This window comes from Dermacentor andersoni, chromosome 3, assembly GCF_023375885.2.
Source record: "Dermacentor andersoni chromosome 3, qqDerAnde1_hic_scaffold, whole genome shotgun sequence".
In the NCBI taxonomy this organism is placed as follows: domain Eukaryota; kingdom Metazoa; phylum Arthropoda; class Arachnida; order Ixodida; family Ixodidae; genus Dermacentor; species Dermacentor andersoni.
This window is the reverse complement of record NC_092816.1, coordinates 13821619-13841380: the sequence shown is the minus strand read 5'-3', so window position 1 is coordinate 13841380 and position 19762 is coordinate 13821619. Positions and strand designations below refer to the sequence as shown.

At 45.3% G+C, this 19762-nt stretch overlaps 1 protein-coding gene across 1 annotated transcript in view; it reads right to left on the bottom strand.

Annotated features, from left to right (window-relative positions):
- Window positions 1–19762, bottom strand: part of LOC126520887 (uncharacterized) — a 61856-nt gene that overhangs the window by 23088 nt on the left and 19006 nt on the right. Inside the window, exons 4-7 of the mRNA XM_050169689.3 lie at window positions 18862–19022; window positions 11994–12085; window positions 7989–8108; window positions 4068–4214 (exon numbers count right to left, since the gene is read on the bottom strand). Coding sequence (XP_050025646.1) covers window positions 4068–4214; window positions 7989–8108; window positions 11994–12085; window positions 18862–19022 — 520 coding nt within the window. The remainder of the gene's footprint in view (window positions 1–4067; window positions 4215–7988; window positions 8109–11993; window positions 12086–18861; window positions 19023–19762) is intronic.

The following is a 19762-nucleotide window of genomic DNA, read 5'->3' as shown; positions in this document are numbered from 1 at the left end:
CCTATCTAAAGCTTATCCGAGATCTCTGCACATCTTGGACAGTTTCCTGAGATTATGAAAAGCGGGAACTTATCAATTTGCTTCTCCAAAGGCATGTCGAATGCACAAAAGTTGACATTTTATGCTCACAAACATTGCAAGTCGCTCATGCTGCGGAATGGTCTTTGATATACAGTGCAATCCACTTATGACGATACCACATATAATGATATGTCAGTTGTAACAGTGAGTCAACTTCAGAGTATCAACTTATGCATTAGGGCTATGAGGAAAAAATCCGTATATAACAGTATGTTATTCACCGCATATAGGTTGTAACGATCAAAATTCTGCCTTTTGGGCAGCGTTTTCCATGCAGAAAAATCGTGAAATTTGCATTGCTAAGTTCCTCTTAACCAAGACAGGGCAAAAAGTTTACCGACGCGAGTTCGTATTTGCCGCTATTACTGCGCAGTGCGTACCGCCAGTGCGCCGATTGTGAAAGCCACGGAGAGCACCGCAAGTTGGCACAGTGTCCCACAATATGGCGCCAGCTGCTTTGCGTCCGCATCGCTGGCAAGCGTCTAGAGAAAAAAAATGTGGGAAGCAAACTGCACTTGCGCGCCCTTTCTACAATCTCCCTCAGTGAGCAGGAAATGCGCCATAGTAGCAGCGGTCGGTGCGCCGACAAAGCGCAAAGCTGTGTCGCTTGGGGCGAAGCTGCAAATTTCTCAAGACTCAAAGTACAAGCTTGCGCAATTAACGATTCTGAAAACCGCAAGCGCCACCACAATCATGAAGGCTAGAAGCAGCGATCATGCTGATCAACGGAAACGGTGGACTTTGTGCACCAGGAAAAAACCCCCCATGTGAGAAACCAACACTGTAACAGCCGCTGACATTAGAGAACTCTGGGAGCACGTCACTGCTGGCGATAAAACAGGCGGTGCTTCAACGGAGGATTTCCTAAGTGCAGATAGTGCTGCTGCATTCTGTGAGGAATCTCCAACGGGGCGATCGCTGTCGTGACACAGACGGCGGCGTGGTGCGACAGAGTCGACGACAGCAACAGCAGTGACGACGAGATTGACAGTGGCTCGCCTTTGACACCGGCCCCAATGTTCACGCAAAGTGCACTGTCGTCGATAGAGTCACTCACCGATTTCATGCACGCTAAATTATAGCCGCCAGTGTTCGCACAGCCACTGGACGCGATGCCCACCGTGGTGTGAACCTGAAATTTCCGCGAAAGCAAGTGCAGATTTTTATTTCAGTGTGCCTAACGCTTGACAGCTGCTTAGAGGTATAAATTAATGTTTCATTTTTCACAGCCTACTTTCTACAATGACAATTTTTTATCGTAAGTGGCAAATTTGGTGTCGGAGCTATGAAGGTATGTTCGTCAGCTTTTTTTTTCTTTTTTTACGGCAGTCCAAATAGAGCGATCATCGGTTATAACGATCGGATTTTTCGTTCTTGATATCGCAAGTGGACTGTGCTGTACTGATCGCAACGCTAACTCTAGAGGCCTGCATCGCCTGGGTGCGAGACCGTGGTGTGCCTTGCACGTGTCAAATCGCTTGTTGCACTTTAAGTATAAATGCCTTATCTTGTTGCAAAATGCTTATGCCTAAATGCTTATACCTTATCTTGTTGCAATATAAGGTATAAATGGACACACTGTGGAAACAAACTAGCATGTATGAATAAGCGCAGCACCGCCGTCACCACACTTGTACGGCAAATCAAGCGTAAACGTGCCCAGCCACGTGTCCATTACAATACCAGCAATAAGCAGTTTAAACAACCAATAATCATACATGGGCAACGAGCCAGGTGGACTGTTGTTGGGTTTCAGAACCAACTTCCTGTTGGAACCAATCATTCTCGCTTCCCAACCGCCCTAAAGAGTCAGTGCTGTGACGCCTCGTGGTTGGTACATCCCTTCGTTCTCGGCCCTTCCCCTCCAGCGCCTACGTCGGTGACTGTCGACACTACACCCACGCTGTAAGTTTTGAAAGTGGCTTTCAGCTTGCAGAACATCCAAGTCCATCTTTCCTCGTGTGTAACCATGGAAGGACGAATAAAATGCGTTCAGCGCGAACCCACAAATCGCACTGCAGTGAGTCTTGCACGCACTGCTGCAACGGTGTTTTCACACATTGCGGATGGGGCGGGCAGTGCTTTTGTTAATTTCAAACATGTAAATATCCGTCCTAGTGGATGTCAGGGTCCAATTCGTTTTGGCTGCTCCCAGAATCATAAAATGCCATTTGCAGAAAGCCCTTGTCCACAAGAAGACGAGCCCGGCAGCACAACATCTCCAATTTCACATTCCATGCCTTGCGCCACTCAGTGAAAAGATCGAGTGTCATCCACACTTTCTTGTAGAAAGCGGATTAGACCGGGAGGCCTTTCACGTTGTTGAAGCAGAGTAGTGATATGCTCTTGTCGAAAATGAATGGCTGCAGCTTGCACAAGCCATCCATATGCGCAGTAAACAAAATTGAGAGCACCCTCACTTTTCTTCTATGGCATGTACTGTGCTTCACATTTAATCTCTTGTTTAACAGCATCTGCCAAAACAGTGCTCTTGTAAATTTGTCGGCATTATATATCTCCGACGATGTGAGAAGTGATTGCACCTCCATTAGAAGAAGCCGCCTTGATTGTCAGGGTCGCTGAAAAAAGGAACCCTCATGTTCGCTTCTCGGGAGTAGACCCGGACGTAGCGCCACACGTAGCAACGTAGACCCGAACACTGCGCCACTTGCGTGGCGCAGTGTTCTATATATACAGTCAAGGCTCGATATATCGAACACGGATATATCAAATTATTGCATATATTGAACACTTTCTATAACACCTTGAAATTGCATGCATTTTTTTTTTTATTTCGACGGGGTCGGGCGTAAAATGGATATATCGGACTCTGCCATTCCAGATCACATGCGCTCTGCGAACAGGTGGCAAGCTTTCTCGCAATGCCCTCGAAGATAGCGATGGCCCGATGGGCGTTCCCTACTGCTGCGCACTACAGCAGCACACATCGAAAGCGCCGAGGGCGCCATTTGAATGTAGCGGCGTAAGCATGCAGCGGCTTGGCTAGTTTGACATCAATGACGCATTGCATATGCCGCACTGACTCCTCCTCAGTGCTGCGCTCTGCGCTCAGTGCTGCACTCTGCGCCTGCCATGCCTCGCGAGGAATGACGGTCTGCATCTACAAAGATGTGCGACAGGGCGCACTCACTAGGCTCACTCACAGATGTCCTTAGCCAACGCCACTTCATACTTTGTTATTGACAGTGTTTCAAAATGCTTCGGTTGACGGACGTGAAGATTGCAGTGGAAGTAGCGGCCAAACTTGAAGACGCTGCCGAGGTTGATTCCGCAAGCATTGATAATGTTGTGCCTCGGACTTCAACTGGGGCTGTAGCTGCTCTGGCCCTCCTTCGCCGCTACTGCGGTGCAATAGAAGGCACCGGCCTAGCGCCTGTGGATCGTTTAGACGATGTTGAAGACGCCGTAGTTAAGCACGCGGCTGCCAATAAGAAGCAGGCCACACTACTGCAGTACTTTTAGCTAAAGCAATTAATACTTTGTGGGAAGCTTCAAATGAGTACTCACTGCGCCACGATTGGGGCACAGTCGGGGATCGTTGTTCAGAGGAACTTTGCGCAGCTCACGAAGTCGGTGCAGCCTAGGCCAATGGCGCGTGGCACAATCAAACGCAGGCTCCAAACAACGATCCCCGATTGCACCCCCTTGGTTCATTGACTGATTTGTACAAGCTTCTGACGCGGTTTTTTACTGGATTTTGTATATTAAATTCTGGCTATATCGAACTATTTCGCGATCACCGTGCTGTTCTTATATCGAGGTTCGACTGTAGTATCAAATATGGCGGCCAACGGGAGTTCGATGTACGCATAGCATGTCGCTACACTTTTTCCTTGGTACACGTATATTCAAGAGGATTTTACAACTATTTGATATACTTCGACAACAGTTTGATGTATGCGAGTTTGATATATCTGGGATCGACTGTAGATCAAAAGGTCATGGATGTTCAGAAGTGCCATTACCTTTGTTGGCCTTGTTAATTACAGGCTTCATTTTGATCTGCCGAGCCCTGTCAGCATAGCGGAGGGTGTTTATAGTTTCTGGGATGTTGCAGATAGCTGGACTTATGCAGGCAATCATCACTGTAAAGCTTCCGCCATTCAGCGAATCTGGAATGAAAGCACAGCAATAATGTTCAGGTTTAAAGGGGTCCCGAAACAATTTTTGTCACACCTAATATTAGCACCTAGATATAGAGAGTGTCTCTCATGGAAATGCTTTCCCGCAAGAACTTTATGTGAGTGCACTATATAATGGAACTGCTGGTGTTAAACATTACTCTCCTCTCAAGCTGCAGTATTCCCTCTCAACTTGTAATCTGTGCAGCCGTCACTATGTCTAACCCCCTTGTGAACAAAGTCGTTCGGTGACAGAAGTGTTGCCTACTTTCACTCTGTCTTAAATTAACATGTTCCCATGTCTCTTTCTGATGCAGTTTTCCTTGTTGCTGTATGTGGTGATGAAATTCACATGCAGCACTTACGTCTTCTACAACATGTAGCCATTGTAGTTTGTTCCTGCATACTGCATCTGCAGTAGGGTATCACGAGTGCTTGGCTGGCACTATTCATATTTCTGCCACCAGAAAAAAATACATAGCTGCACCAATGTTTGTGTGAGATGACCCTATGTGTCCCATTGGCAGCTGTCACCACTTTCACACCCCTGTCCTTACCCCGTGCAGCCTCACAAGTCTATTACAGTGCTCAGCTTTTTGAGGTATACACAAGAATGCATGTGCTGCATGTGAACACCGCAGCAGACAACTCATACTGTCAGGCAGCAGTGCGTCATTGGTTTGAAGGAAAGTCTACACTTGTTGCATTTGTGCCTGCATTTTTTACAGGTATGCAAATGGCCATATACTTATACTATTAAATATAAGCTTAATGGAGTGGCATGGTTGAGGTATTCTCGATGATGTCTCAGGATAAGCCAATCAGACTGTTCATCCGAGTGAAATCACTTACCCCTTTTATGTAGAATGGGCAGAGGTGAGTGTAAACACAGAAAGCAGTGCCACTGCAATCTGTGGTGGTGCAGATGTTTAATACTACCTAATAATAAACTGCAAGGTTCACGCAGAGCACTTAAATTTGGCCGTTTTGTGATTACCAGGACCAACCCTGCCGACTCTATACCATTTGTACATAACCACCAAAATAATGTCAGAGTCCTTTCAAGGCAGAACCAACCAAAAGTGACAATATAATTGAATTGAATAGAATTTATTGACAGGAAAATGACAATATAAAATTGTACTTGAAGATATGGAGAGGACAAAAAAAATGCAAGGGCACAGCACAAGGACTACACTGCATGGTGGCCAACATGCTCACTTGATGTTTGCTTTGTGCACTGTGTTTGAGTCTTTCACAGGGCACAACCGTACGCTTGTCACTGCATTCGCTTTCATTATATACAAGCTGTTAAGCGTTAACTGGGTATGTGCTAACAGTTTTCCACTGCACCTGTTTCATGTGGAACAAACAGGCCACTTGTTCAAGACCAGGGGGAAAGTGAATGAGAAAATAACTGAAAGGTACACGCAGCTGACGATGGCACTGTTTAAAATTTCCAGCCAACTGCCTGTGATACAATAGCCGGCATCAACTTTGTAGTCGTTAGACGAAACAGTGTTCAGTGTGGCTAGTGCTAATTCTGCCTTGTTTTTGTTTTTAGTCCTTTCTCTTCTCATGCCAATTAAGACTGGTGCTTGGTGATACATTCAGAAATAAATTTAGGATATGTTGTAGCAATGATGCCATTGCCACTGAAGTTTAAAATCAAAGAGTGCTTAAAATCAATAAGTGGCATACAGTTGCACGTTCCTCGACAAATAAGCAGCCATTTTTCCTTAAAGGGACACTAAAGGTTAATATTAAGTCAACGTGGACTGTTGAAATACCCTCCCAGAAACGTCGAAACACTTGTTTCATGCGAAGAAGAGACTTATTTTAACAGAAAATGCATTCTGAAGTGTCCGTGTACCTCTAGCGCAGTTCAAATCGCCCGTCCTCCGATCGAGGAGTGGTGACGTCATGGTCTCATAGTGACATTGCTCCGTCGGCGAGTAAAACGGCACCCGCAGACGGCGCTACGGCTTTTCTTCGCAAAACGCAAATGCGCAGCCAGAAACAGAGCCAAGACAGAGCCGACAGCAGCGCAAAAGCAGAACTATGGTGGCTAGCGGAAAGGAAAGTGCGCGACGATAAGCTGGTTTTTTATTTTATGACGCCAACTTTGACGCTCGTTGCAATGGACGACCCTGACAACACATTGGCTCGCGATGCTGGGCTCGACTTCAGTGATGTAAGCACTGATGAACGTGACCTGCTGCTAAGGGCTCGCGCTGCTGGCGTCGTTGCATACTACTATGACAGCAACTGCATGTCATGGCTGTACATATTCGCACATTTGTAGCTTTTCCTTCCTGAAAACCAAATGCCGCACTCACCGCCTCGTTTTCGACCTGCAGTTGTTCTTGTGCTTCAAAGAATGCAGGCAAGACCGGCAGAACAGCTCTATGGGAAAGCATTGCTTTGAATGGCACTCCACACTTCAGTAAGTCTGCGTTGAACTCGTAATCCTCTGGACGAAAGTGCAGTGAGCACCCTTTGCGATTTTTCGTCTCTTTGCCAATGCGTTGTGGCAGAAGTACGGCACTTAACCACTTCGAACGGAGAGGTTCACTCGTTGGCACACAGTGATAAGTAACGTTAGATTCGCCGCTGCAACTGCCCTTGGCCAAGTTCCGCGGACCGTTCGCGCATCCCACGATATCACATGGACGTGGCATTCTCGCTGCTTGTTCCAAATGCAAGTTTCGCGAGCCAGCAGAACCAGCGCAGCACGATGCGATAACGCAACAACTGAAACTACAAAGCACGCGCAGCACAGAGTCGAGCGAAAACGAAACCGTTCGATCACTCATACTACTGAAGGGTAACTTCAAAATGTTATTTTTCTTAGAATCAAACAGAAGTAGACAAGTAGCATTTTCTTCCGTCTTATAACCTAATGAAATGATCTGTACTGATCGAGTAGTTCAGTACTAGTGACATAAATTATGATGAGGAATGCCTTCATCATCGGGCTAGTACCGGAATGTCGCTGGGGAGTCTCAAATCGTGTCATGCATTTACCTCAATTTCTCGGTTACTAAAGCTCTGTTCGCAATTATATTGACGCCTTAGACGTTCTAGAGCATTGCTTTATCACTTGAACTTGACTTCATAGTAGCCTTTAGTGTCCCTTTAAACAAACCAGAATGGCTGTCTACAAGTTAATGCTTGCCTGTGTGTTTACTATGGCTTGTAGAAGACCATCATCCATGGTAACTATCTCACTCAAGACAAACCCACTATTTCATGACAGAGGGGAAGCTACCAACATTCAGAACTCTCCTGGTCTTCCTCCAAAGGACTGACCAAGCCAAATGCTGCTTACCTTTGGTGATCTGACAATAAACAATGTATTCAGAATGGTAGAACTGAAAGCTAATTTACATGCAGATTTCTTTTCAGATGTGACATTTACAGGTGACAAGTACAGTAACATCACTGGCATTGCCTTACCAATTCAGTGGCACAAATTTATTGCATTTTTCCATCTCGGTTTCGCCTAAGCTAAAAGTAAGTTGCGGCTGAACTGAGTAACCATTACGCAATTCAATGCACTTTCATAAGTTAAAAAAGAAAGGGAGAAAGAAGTGGTGATCTTGGCACTTAAACAAGATTTTTTGTGATGACACACTTACATATAACTCAAAAAGATAAACTATCACTTCAAACAAACTAGTTCATTTTTTTCAGCCGTGCACTACAATTTCATGCAGCTGTTAACATGGCATTCTGGAAAGGCTGTCAACAGCTGATGCTTACCTCTCAGGAGCCGCGTCAGTGAAGAGTCCCTGTAAGAAATAAATTGTGGCTTTCCATTGTGAGAGCACAGAGAGTTGATCACATTGCCAAGAGCTAGAAGGCCAAGATTGATGGAGACACCTGCAAAGACAGATAGCAGGGTGTCTACCAAGTTGACATTTCCAAATTCCCCGAGTTTTTCAGGTTTTCCCCGAGTCCCTTTGCGAAATTCCCTGAGTGACGCAGAACTATGTTTTATGTCAAGACAGGCTGAAACCATGGCGCCCAATGCTGTCACTCTCTAGTAAGCATGTGAAACAAATTTTTAAATAAGAGAACGAGTTGATCCCGTTCAATACTAATGAGTAGTGTTTATATTATTCAAAAAGAGAATTGAAGGGAGGGGTTAGTAAAATCCACAGCAAATAATGTCTTTAAGAAAATTGCATGCATTCTTTTCCAACCGGCCAATATTTTGGACGTTTTCTCAGCCCCTAGGGAGTTTGAAAAATCAGACGTTGACTGTACAACTGACCAAAAAGATGCTTCAAATGGTTCGTGGGGCAAACGAGCAGCAGAAGGAGGATGAGAACAGGAAGGATCTGTGTGTTGAGGAATGAAAGGGAAAGGAAGCATGCTGCCGCTGTTTTGAAGGAGCTTGAACATTCTCAAATATGAATAAAAAGGAGATGCATAAAAAGGAAATATTTTCGAATATGAGCTATTTCTGCCAACTGGTAGCAAGGTCAGTGGTACGGGGCCCGAACTTTGTCACAATTGAGATTCTCTCTGAACAGCTTGTAAGTCAACCTCAATTGTCCTGACATACTCTCAGCCTGCACACGATGCCTCAGTGTTGTTTCACTGCTTTAAAGAGTTTATTTTGGTTTGAATGAGGGACACCTGCATCTCGGCGCCAGCCAACACCTTGTTTTTTGAGCTCAAGCTCCTTCAAAACAGCGGCAGCATGCTTCCTTTCCCTTTCATTCCTCAACACACAGGTCCTTCCTGCTCTCGTCCTCCTCCTGCTGCTCGTTTGCCCCACGAACCATTTCAAGCATCTTTTTGGTCATTTGTATAGTCAACATCCGATTTTTCAAACTCCCTAGGGGCCGAGAAAACGTCCGAAAAATCGGCCAGTTGGAAAAGAATGCATGTCTTTTACTGCCCTTAAGGACTCAACCCGCCACAGGCACATTCGAAAAAGCTCTGAAGGCTTGTCGGTACACGTATTAGTCATATCAGTGCTCGGACTGTGACAGTAGATACCAGGTGCACGTGTGTATAATTAAGGAATATATATTGTGTCCCGTGGCAATAGCCCCTTCACACGCTTGTTATGCTTCACCGGACTACTTTTGCGTATGCTTCACGAAGTAACATTTTTGTACAGAGGCGAAACTGACTTTCGGGAATCGGCAATATGCAAAAGACAGTTTTTTTCCGAGCTTCGAAGCCAATCGTGAGGACCACAAATGCGGAGTCGGTGCCATTGCTGATAGCGGCGACTTCTTTCAATGAAGGACACTGCACCCAACAGGAAGAAGCTTAACAGTGAACGTCGAAGCAGCTAGGCCTAGCGTTGCCACAGGATTTGCGTGCGAGAGCATCGGTTCAAGGCAGTGAGGTAATCAAAAGAGCTGTGGTGGTGGCTTTGATTAATGCCGTTTCGGACCGGCGGACTCGGCAGAAAACTCTGGAAAATCGGACAGCGAAGGGTACTTGCGTCCGAAATTTCAGACATTCTGATACATTGACTCTATGAGGTACATGGTGGTACTGCAAAGCCGTCTGAAAAGTCGGTCGTTCACTGTACACTGGCAACTCCTCCAGCCGAGGATGGTGCGTCAAAGACAATTTGCTACGATTCCCGTCTCTTACTTGAGCCGGCATTACTGCGACTTTCGTTCCCTTTCAACAAAATTACAGCTAATTTTCCCTGATAGAAGCACAAATTCCTTGAGTTTTCCCTGAGTTCTTCCAGACTACTCAATATCTCTGAGAATTCCCAGTTTTCCCGGTTTTCCTGATTGGTAGACGCCCTGAGACAGCAATCTTGTGAAAAATGTTAACTAATGCAAGCAGACTAATAAGCTGACCAGTTTGGTTACCACATTGTCAAACCAAGCAACTATTGTTAACCCTTTGAGGCAATGTGTGCACAATTGTGTGCATGCCATAGTGGTAAATCAAAAGCAAAAACAATGATAACAATGGTATTTAAAATATGTCACATACATCTTGAAATACTTCTGATTGATCTTATGTGGCGAGTTTGAGTAATAAGTGCCAATTGTTTTATTAAAACTAGTTCAAAGGTACACAGTTGAATATTTGTTCTCAGTCCGAGTATGTTGTCGTGTACTGTAATGGGTCCACTTGTCTCATTGTTTTTTTTTCCGAATGGCTTGCACCAGGAATATTTCCAAAATTTTAAAGAATACAGTCACACTATCTAGCAAAATTTTATGTTTTATTTTCCGCCAATCGTTATCATCAGGCCAGCTTCCCTCAGACTGGAAAATTGGAAAAGTGATACCAGTACACAAAAGTGGCAGCGAGAATTCCCGAGAAAACTATCTTCCATTATCATTGACAAGTATATGCTGCAAGATGCTTCAACATATCATTGCATCTCACATATATCATCATCTGGAATCAAATAATTTTTTTCTTTATTAGTAAACATGGGTTTAGGAAAGGCTTGGCATGCGAGACACAGTTACTAGAATTCACTAAGGACTTGCATTTTAACATGGAGCATAGCCTTCAAACAGACTGCATTTTTCTCGACTTCTCCAAGGCCTTCGACCCTGTAGCTCACTGCTGCTTAATTTCCAAATGATCCGTTCTCAAATTAGGCTACTTAATGCTCTCCTGGATTCGTAACTTTCTGACAAATCGTCGTCAATTTACAGTCGTTCATGATTTTACATTACCCCTTGCATATGTCAGTTCCGGTGTACTGCAGGGCAGCGTACTAGGACCCTTGCTTTTTCTTATTTACATTGATCTGCCCAATAACATCTCATCCTGCATGCATATTTTTGCAGATGATTGTATATTATATTGACCAATTCGCAGGCTTGATGATCATCTCATTCTTCAAGAGGATCTTCATCTTGTTACCAAATGGTGTGAAGAGTGGCAAATGAAACTTAACTTACCTAAATGCAAAGTAATCACATTCACACGAAAAACTTCCTATCATAGCTTTTCCTATTATATAGATACAAATCTAGTATCTCAGGCATCAGTATATAAATATCTAGGCGTTAATCTTGCACTGAGCCTTTCCTGGGCCTTCCACATCACAACCATATACGCAAACGCTGCCAAATCTCTTGGGTATATTTGTCGCAACTTGCGTAACTGCCCGTCTAACATCCGTAAATTAGCATTCCTGTCATTTGTACGCCCCCAGCTTGACTTCGAGTCCCCTGTATGTTCTCTGTACCATGAATATTTCATCGCATGTTAGAAGCCATTCAAAACCGAGCTGGTCAAATAATTTCCCGCAATTACAACTACCAGTCAAGCATTACTCAAATAAAACTCAACCTTTCCTTGCAATCACTAAGTAGCCGACATGACATAGTTGCTGCATCAGAAGCCTGTCATACTGGTTGCCCTCCATCTTGGCATGCTGACCAGAGATGTGAGAGAACAGAACAAATTGCTTCCAGCACCATGAGATGAGTCCCGCCCAAACTGGTACATCTGCTAATTATGTACTTTATACATGGCACACTGGGTCACATACAGTTTTGTGTAAAATTTCACAGCCAGTGTGATCGAGACTGCAGCTGCTATGAGGCTGCATGCCAGGGCTCCAGTAAAACTTGTTGCTTAGTAGGTTTAAAGGAACAATTGTCACTGCCCTCTGGAGCCCCAGGATTGCTAAAGAAATTCCAGCACAAGACTCGAGTGGTGGCCTTGAAGCTTCTAAACGAGACTGTCATATGTGGACTTCCCCCAGCAAAGAAGAGAAAGCTGCATGCTTAAGTTCTGCTCTCCAGCTCGCACCTTCTTTCCTCCGGTCTCCAATGCTGTGCGTCCTCTTCACAGCCTCAGAGCCAGCCAAATCAACAAGCTGCAGCTTTGATGTGTACATTGTCCTGCACAAGAGAAGAACAATGCGGACAAGCCTTACCCTCCTGAGATCAGCGAAATTTTAAGTGAAAGACAAGTCTCACAGCTAGGTGTAGTGCAATGCATCAGTTGTATTGTCAGCAGCAGCATCAGGCTCAAGAGAGTGCTGTAGAGACACTACGTTGCAGTCAAGCTCATAGATGGAATTGAATTGAATTCTGGGGTTTTACGTGCCAAAACCACAATTTGATTATCAGGCATGCCGTAGTGGGGGACACTGGATTAATTTTGACCACCAAGGCATCTTTAGCATGCCACCAATGCATGGGATACGGGCGTTCTTGCATTTTGCCTCCATCAAAATGCGGCCGCGGCGACCGGGATTTGGTCCCAGGACCTCATGCTTAGCAGCACAAGACCATAGCCGCTTAGGTAGGATAGGTAAAAACTCATCGATAAAAACTTTGTTACAACAAACTTCACCAATTCAAGGTTCCATAATTTTAGCAGTACAAATATTGCGTGTCCCCATAAAAATGCTGTTGGCTAACATTCCTTGAGTAAGCATCTGTAAATTAATCTTGAATGGAAATTCGGGCAATATATTTTCACAGCTGGCTCAATTTGTGTAGTTATAACCAAAAGAGCACTGTGATGTGAGCTAGAGAAAAATGCAAGAATTTCATTAAATCAAGGTTTTTAACTGTACAATCCTGATTTAAAAGATCTTTGCCACACAAGAATTTAGAAAACATGCTATTAATCTTTAAAGTGTAGCCCGTTGGTTATAAGTGCAACACATATTGGGGAGCCAGATTTAAACTTCTGAATATTTCTCGCTTTCAACGTCCCAATTTGGTTTGACCTAAAGACTAGTAGAACTAGTACAGCCATTTTCTTATAAAGCCTCTGACAACACACTTTTTGAAAACAGTGAGCACAGTTTCATATAATTCAGCTGAGCCCCACCTCAGGACCAACAGGTGATATGAAGCAGGCATGAGACAAGCATGCTCACTCTGAACTGAGAATCTACTGCAACCCTGGGATTCGACACATGGCAAGCAACACCTGATGTGGGAAATTTAATCAGTCACCTATCGGACAGTTGACCTATTAAAATCATTTCACTTTTTCTTACTTTCTAACACTGTTTACTTCAGAGAATACATAATTAAGCCTGAGCTAACATTGTTATGAGCACACTGTTAGTAACCCCTTGAAACTTTTTCCCATCCATTAAGTGAGCCTTACAAGGTCATTCAAAAGTACTGTGCCATTATATGGTAGCTTTTCATAGGAACCTGTACAGGGCTCAAATTGATGCTGAAAGGAAAGAAGTTGAAGCAAACAACATGTGCCACAACCGCAACAAATAGGCAGATCAAAGAAAAGGAAAATGCAGATAAACAAATCAGGAGTGTTTCTGTGGACTTCAGCAAAGCACAAGCTATCTCCTGGAGGTGGTGTGGTGTCAAAGACAAGGTCCCAGTGCCATCAATTTGGTCTGGACATCCTCTCCATGTTTCGTGGTGCAATTTACCACAGGCTCCTCGCCAAGGCTCCCTCCAACAAAAGCTTCTTGTGCTTTGGGGGGCAACATTCTCAATGTATTCGAACTCAAGCGGCCTCATCATGTGCAATGGTGGCCTAAGTAGGGTAAAAGAACAGAGTGATGAGCTAGTTGGTACCGCATATCTTGAGGTTAAGCGCAAGTGAGCACATAGGACAACAATAGGGGACGGAGGCACAGCGCTACTAACAACTGAGTTCTTATTGGACATGGTTAACACATATATACCACGGTTCAGCAGGAAGAAAAAGCAACTGTCACAGCACAGATTACTTTTCGGCATAATCATCCATGACAGGCCGCTATCACAATAGGAATAATCTTTCTTTTTTTGACAACGAAAGAGATGGGCAACTTAGAGTCATTGCTTCTAATAATTTCGAACGCCTCGATAATCTCTAGAGTCACTTGATCCAGGTTTCTGGATACCACTTGTTTTGTCAAACAAGCATTTATAGCTACAATGCAAGAAGTGTGTGGTGTAAGAGTTGGAGTTGGTCGTGTAATAAGAGGTAGCTGGCCCATGCCGTCGTCCAACTCATCCACGCTAAGGACGTTGTTGAAGGGAGGAACTTGTTCTCATCGAGAACGAGGCGTACAGGGTTTATTTACAATATCTACATGAAGGGTGGAGAATGTTACATTTCATCAGTCTAGCATGAGTGAAAAACAAAGCACAACGATGAGCTGAAAACGGCTGCTTAAATCCCCTTTGTCCTCCCTGCCGTCCAACCTTCGTACAGTCTGAGCGTTCAAAGTCATCGACACCAGACATCAAAGTCGACCCACCCTCAAAAGCAGGTTGCCTTTGAGGGCAAGGGTTCACTCTTCTGTACTTTTGTTTCACTGAACACACCGAGCGGAGAGGGACCTCGAAGACGGGGGTTGTCACGCTTGACTCATGCTGGCGTGTCTATCAAACGACTGTGACGAATACTGGGAGCCATGAGAAAGCGCCGTAAAACACCCTTTTCCAGGAATTCTCTTGCTCCAATTACACCATGAAGGCGACAGGGAACAAACTAACAATACTCTATCTGCCAAATGTGGCTAGCCTTCTTGGTGCCGTAGGGCTGTCTGAAGAAGGCGCATTGTTGTCTTCATGAAGCGATTCGTCGCAGTGGGCTGGGAGAGGTTCGAAGGTCACTACTGCCACAGGCCGATCATAATGCTAGATGACCAATCTTTACCAGATTGCTAAAATTGTTCTAATGTTCCCGTAAGTGATCATTGAGGCATCTTCCCGTCCGTCCAATATATTCCTCCCTGCAGTCTAAAGGAATACGGTAGACCACTCCTTCCATGCATGAAACTGACTGGATAAGAAAATGCCGCCATTACCAGTTGCCAGAAATGAAGTACTACTATGCAGACTGTAAAGAACCAGCATCTGGGTCGTCTGCTTCCCTTGCCTGTATACCGTTTCCGTGTATCAGCGAACATGTCCTGCATGTCTGCTAGCCACAGAGTTAGTAGACTTGTTAGCTGCTTCATACGCTGTGCCAATGCTGTTACATGCTTGCGATGTTCCTTCAATGTGAAGTATTCTCAGAGTCCAGCTGCTATTCTTGATCTAGTTGTCTACGTTCAACAGCAGAGCCTTGATGCGTTCTGCCTCGGCTCGAAGGAGAGCACACTGGGGTGGCCAAGCTAAAGGCACGGATATACTAGTCCGGCTTAATGCGGATGCGATCCATGCATGGTGAAGTTACACTGCATTAGTGGAAATTAGACGCTCTGGAGCCTAGTGTGGCTGGCGCAGGAATAGAACATGTCCTATCGCATGCCTGAGCCACTGGAATCGGGTGCATTGTGCGCTAGCTTGGCTGAACAGCAGCATGCTGGCCTATATACAGTTCGGGTTCACTGAAGCGAGCGTGTTGCGTGTGCATCTTTGACAAACAAAGAAGCGCTCGGTCTCCATGCACTTGTGCGCTTGCGCTGTGGCAACAACTGATCGCCACACGGCTGTAGATCACATCAGCAGCACAGGGTAAAATTTTAGCTATCTTAGTACCTGTGGCATGATGAATCTGACTTCACCGACCACTGCCTGGCACGCTGTAAATGTTGGACTCTTCGACCAATCAAACAACTACCGCCATCTGTAGAAAACGATAAGTAGTTGAAGCTCAGCATGGCCGGGCTAGAGGGGTCAGTGCTATGTGTGCAAAACTCACAGCCAGAGAGGCAGGACTGCAGCCGTAATAAAGCCTTGTCCATTTCGCTCTGGCGGCATTACATTCCTGCCTGGCATGCCGCCACAGCTACACCATGACTGCTCCGTCGCGTTCTTCGTGACGAGAGCAGCATATGCTTCCTGCTTGTTTCTGGCACTGTCAGAAAGGGTTTTGTTTGCCTACTTCAACGCGTCTCATGTAGAGACATGTGAAATGTCTTGAAGATAATGTACTACCGGAAATGAGCGCTCAAGAATATTGCCCCTGAATACAGCTTGCCTTTGGTTTCAGCGCCGCTGTGGCTTACAGTACTTATAGTCACCCCAAGAAAGCGTTCGCTAAGCAGATCTTGATAGGTAAGTGACTATGCTGTTGAAATGGAGCTTGTGCAGCTTCATCAACTGCAGTTTACGAACCTTGTGCGTGTTGGCTGGTCCATGTCGCACTTGCCTACTGTGCCACTGTGCATGCTTGCGCTCTGAAAGCTGGGACAGGAAAGATGTGTTCGGCCTTCCTTTACTGCTGAGCCAGGGCTCGTGTTCGAGTATGTGTTTGAACATCCGACGGCCATGCAACGCATCAGCATTCTTGCAACAGCTCAAATTGTGAGCGCAACAGGGAGAATGCACGCCAAGAGAGACACTTGTCAACTCGTAAATGATGAGTGAGCATTGCCGAACATCGTCATTGCAGGCATCGTTGAACCTTCAAGCTGGGCGGGACTTCGGCGTCGACGAGAACAACGTCCATCGTTGGAGGGAACAACAACAGCACCTTTTTGCGTGCGCCGCATCGAGGATGGCATTTAGTGGACCAAAGAAAAGCAGTCACCACGAAGTGGAGACAGTTTTGGCCGACTTTGTTCGGACGCAGAGAGCAGTTGCCCTTCCAGTGACAACAGAAGTGCTCCAAGTGAAAGCTAGGGAACTTTCGAGGGAGCGAGGCCTAACGCCAAAGGATTTCAAAAGCCAGCCGGGGCTGGGATTCAGAAATTCATGAAGCGCTTCGGCTTCAGCCTCCGATGTCGCACTTCAATCACCCAGGAGCTGCCAAGCGATTTCGAAGAAAAGCTGATAGCTTTTCAGCTTTACGTGCTGCGAAAGAGAGAAGCGGCAGGCTGCAACCTTGGGCAAATCGGCAACGCCGACCAGACGTCTGTGTATTTTGATATTCCAGAGGCGTACACCGTGAATGAAAAGGGTGCCAAGTGGTAAAGGTGGGCTCTCCAGGCTACGAGAAGCAGCGAGCAACTGTGATGCTGTGCTGCACAGCTGATGGACATAAACTCCCTCCTTATATGATATTTAAGAGGAACACACTGCCTGCTAGAGAAACTTTCCCAAGAAATGCCATTGTGTGGGCAAATGAGAACGGGTGGACGACGGGTGCGATGGTGGAAGAGTGGGTTAAGATTGTGTGGCGAGGGCGTCCAGGAGCCCTTTTGACAAAGAACTCACTCCGTGTCGTCGACTCTTACCGTAAGCACTTAACTGACAACGTGAAGGCTGCGCTCGCCCAAGCGAACACAGACCTCGCTGTCATACCGAGCAGCATGACGGGCCAGTTGCAGCCACTTGATGTCTGCATCAACAAACTTTTCAAAAATCGTCTGCGGAAATATTACACGGACTGGTTGACTGATGAAGACCACATGCTAACGGCAACGAGCCGCATCAAACGTGCATCGCTATCACAGCTGGCGGGCTGGGTAGCTGCAGCGTGGGACGACATCCCAGGTACTTTGATCGTGCGCGCCTTTAAAAAGTGCAGCATATCTAGTGCGCTTGACGTTACCGAAGATAGTGCACTGTTTGAAGGTGACAGTGACAAGGAACACAGCAACAAGTTTAGCAGCGACGACGATGTTGAATGAGCTCTGCACGTTCAGATTCAATAAATGCTGTTTGCATTTTGTGAACGCTCTCCCCGCTTTTTTTGTTCGGCCTACATTTGAGGTAATATATATTATAAAGGAGGTTTATTGGGGTTCGTAGCGACCGCCGGTTCTACGATGCACCAAGCACAGTCCCCGAGCTCGAGCCTCTGCTGCGCGCTTGATGCTGCCGATGCTGCTGACTGCGCGCACGTTCCTTATCTTCCTTACAATATATTTTTTTTGTTGGCTTCGGACTTTAGGGGGTCAGCTTAGAATTGGGGTCGGCCTAGATTCAAGTAAATACGGTATACATTAAATTCAGCCCAAGTGAAATCTCATTGCAGTTGGCCTTTAAGAAATACAGACTACTGGTAGGTCCCATGACAATTGCCCCTTCCCACACTTGGTATGCTTTGCCGCCTATTGAGGCGAAGCTGACTTTCGGAAAGCGGCATTATGCAACGCACCGCGTTTTCCCAGCTTCGTAGGCACTGGCAAGGATTACAAAGGCGGAATCAACGCCATTGCTGGTAGTGGCGAATTTTTTCAATGAAGAACATGGCACGGGACATCGAGAAGCTTGGTAGCGAATGTCGGAGCAGCTAGGCCTAGCGTTGCTGCAATGTTACCTCAGTCTGTTTTTATTGCTTGTGCATTAGGAACTGTGAGAGCCATTGGAACAGAGGAAATAAAGTGGATACGCCTTTGACACATCCTTCAAAATATACTTTTCGTTGCTGGTTCATACCCTGCTGCTTGTTGCAAACATTCACTTCATTGCTTTCCTTACTCTCTTTCTTTCATCGTTTTTCTGGAGTGGGGTAAGAAAACGTAATTCTTTTTCCTAAAGCAACACTTCGATTTACGTGCAATGAACCACCTTTCTTTCAGTTTTTACACTTTGTGAACATTATGCTCACACTTTTCAGCTTTTTTTTCTTTGATAATGCCATATAATAACTGTGGGAGTTCTAGTTCTCATACTACATTTCTAGATTTACATCTGTGTAGAGTAGTGTGGATATAGATACACCGTCTTTTAATACACTACTTGTGTTTAGCTTGCATTGCTTGACTAGCCGATGGCTTCTTCCTCAACTTAAACGCATTGCATTGATGTTTCAGTGTTCAACCAGGTAGCTCAAGAAACAAAGGCTGCTGCTACTGACTCACCCCTCAACTTGTCCCTGCAGGTGGATGCTGAAGATGGCATGCGAGCGGCTCGAGCAGCTGTTGAGCAGAGTGGCACCTGTGCTTCTGTTGCGGCAGCCTTGTGCCAAGCATCGCAGGGCCTCCTCAGGGCTCTCCACAACCTGGTGCACCAGGCCTTTCAGCTGCACTCATTACAAAAGAACATCGCTTTATGTCCACTGCAGGACAAAAGCTTCTCCCAACCCAATCACCTCCATCTTGAGTCAGCTGATGCCAACCTAAGACTGCAAATTTCCTAATCTCATTACACCAGATCTGCTGTTCCCTTCTATGTTTCGCCTCCCTTGATAACGATTCTGTGACTAACAGACCAACAGTTATCAGTTCTATGCATTACATGGCCTGCCCCACTCCATTTCCATCACTGGACTGGCCAATATAGCCACTTACACTATCACTCCAGTTCTTAACTTCTTTTCAATCCTTCAAGGAAATCACTTCTCAAGAAAATAGTACACTCCATGTCAACTTTAGCACTTTCTGGAACTTTCTTATTAAGATAAAAAAATATCTCGTCAGATCACAAATAATTATAATTCTTTTGTCTGTCAATGTGAACTATTGTCAACTCACATGTATTATGATTATTTGTCCTTGTGTGCTGTGCATAAAATCTTTAGCTGCAAATAAGTACATTTAAAGTCAACGACCAATTTTTCGGACATACCTGATAATTCAGATGCCTTCATGGTGCTGCCATATAGAGCCAATAAGCCACCCAATAAGGTCTATATGTAAGAACGTCTGAAATTTCAGACGCTGAAACTCTTTGCCTTCCGATTTTTCTTACCTTTTGCCATGACCACAGGTCCAGAATGGCATTTTTTTGAAGTCAGCACTGCTTCCATGTTAATTATCTTGC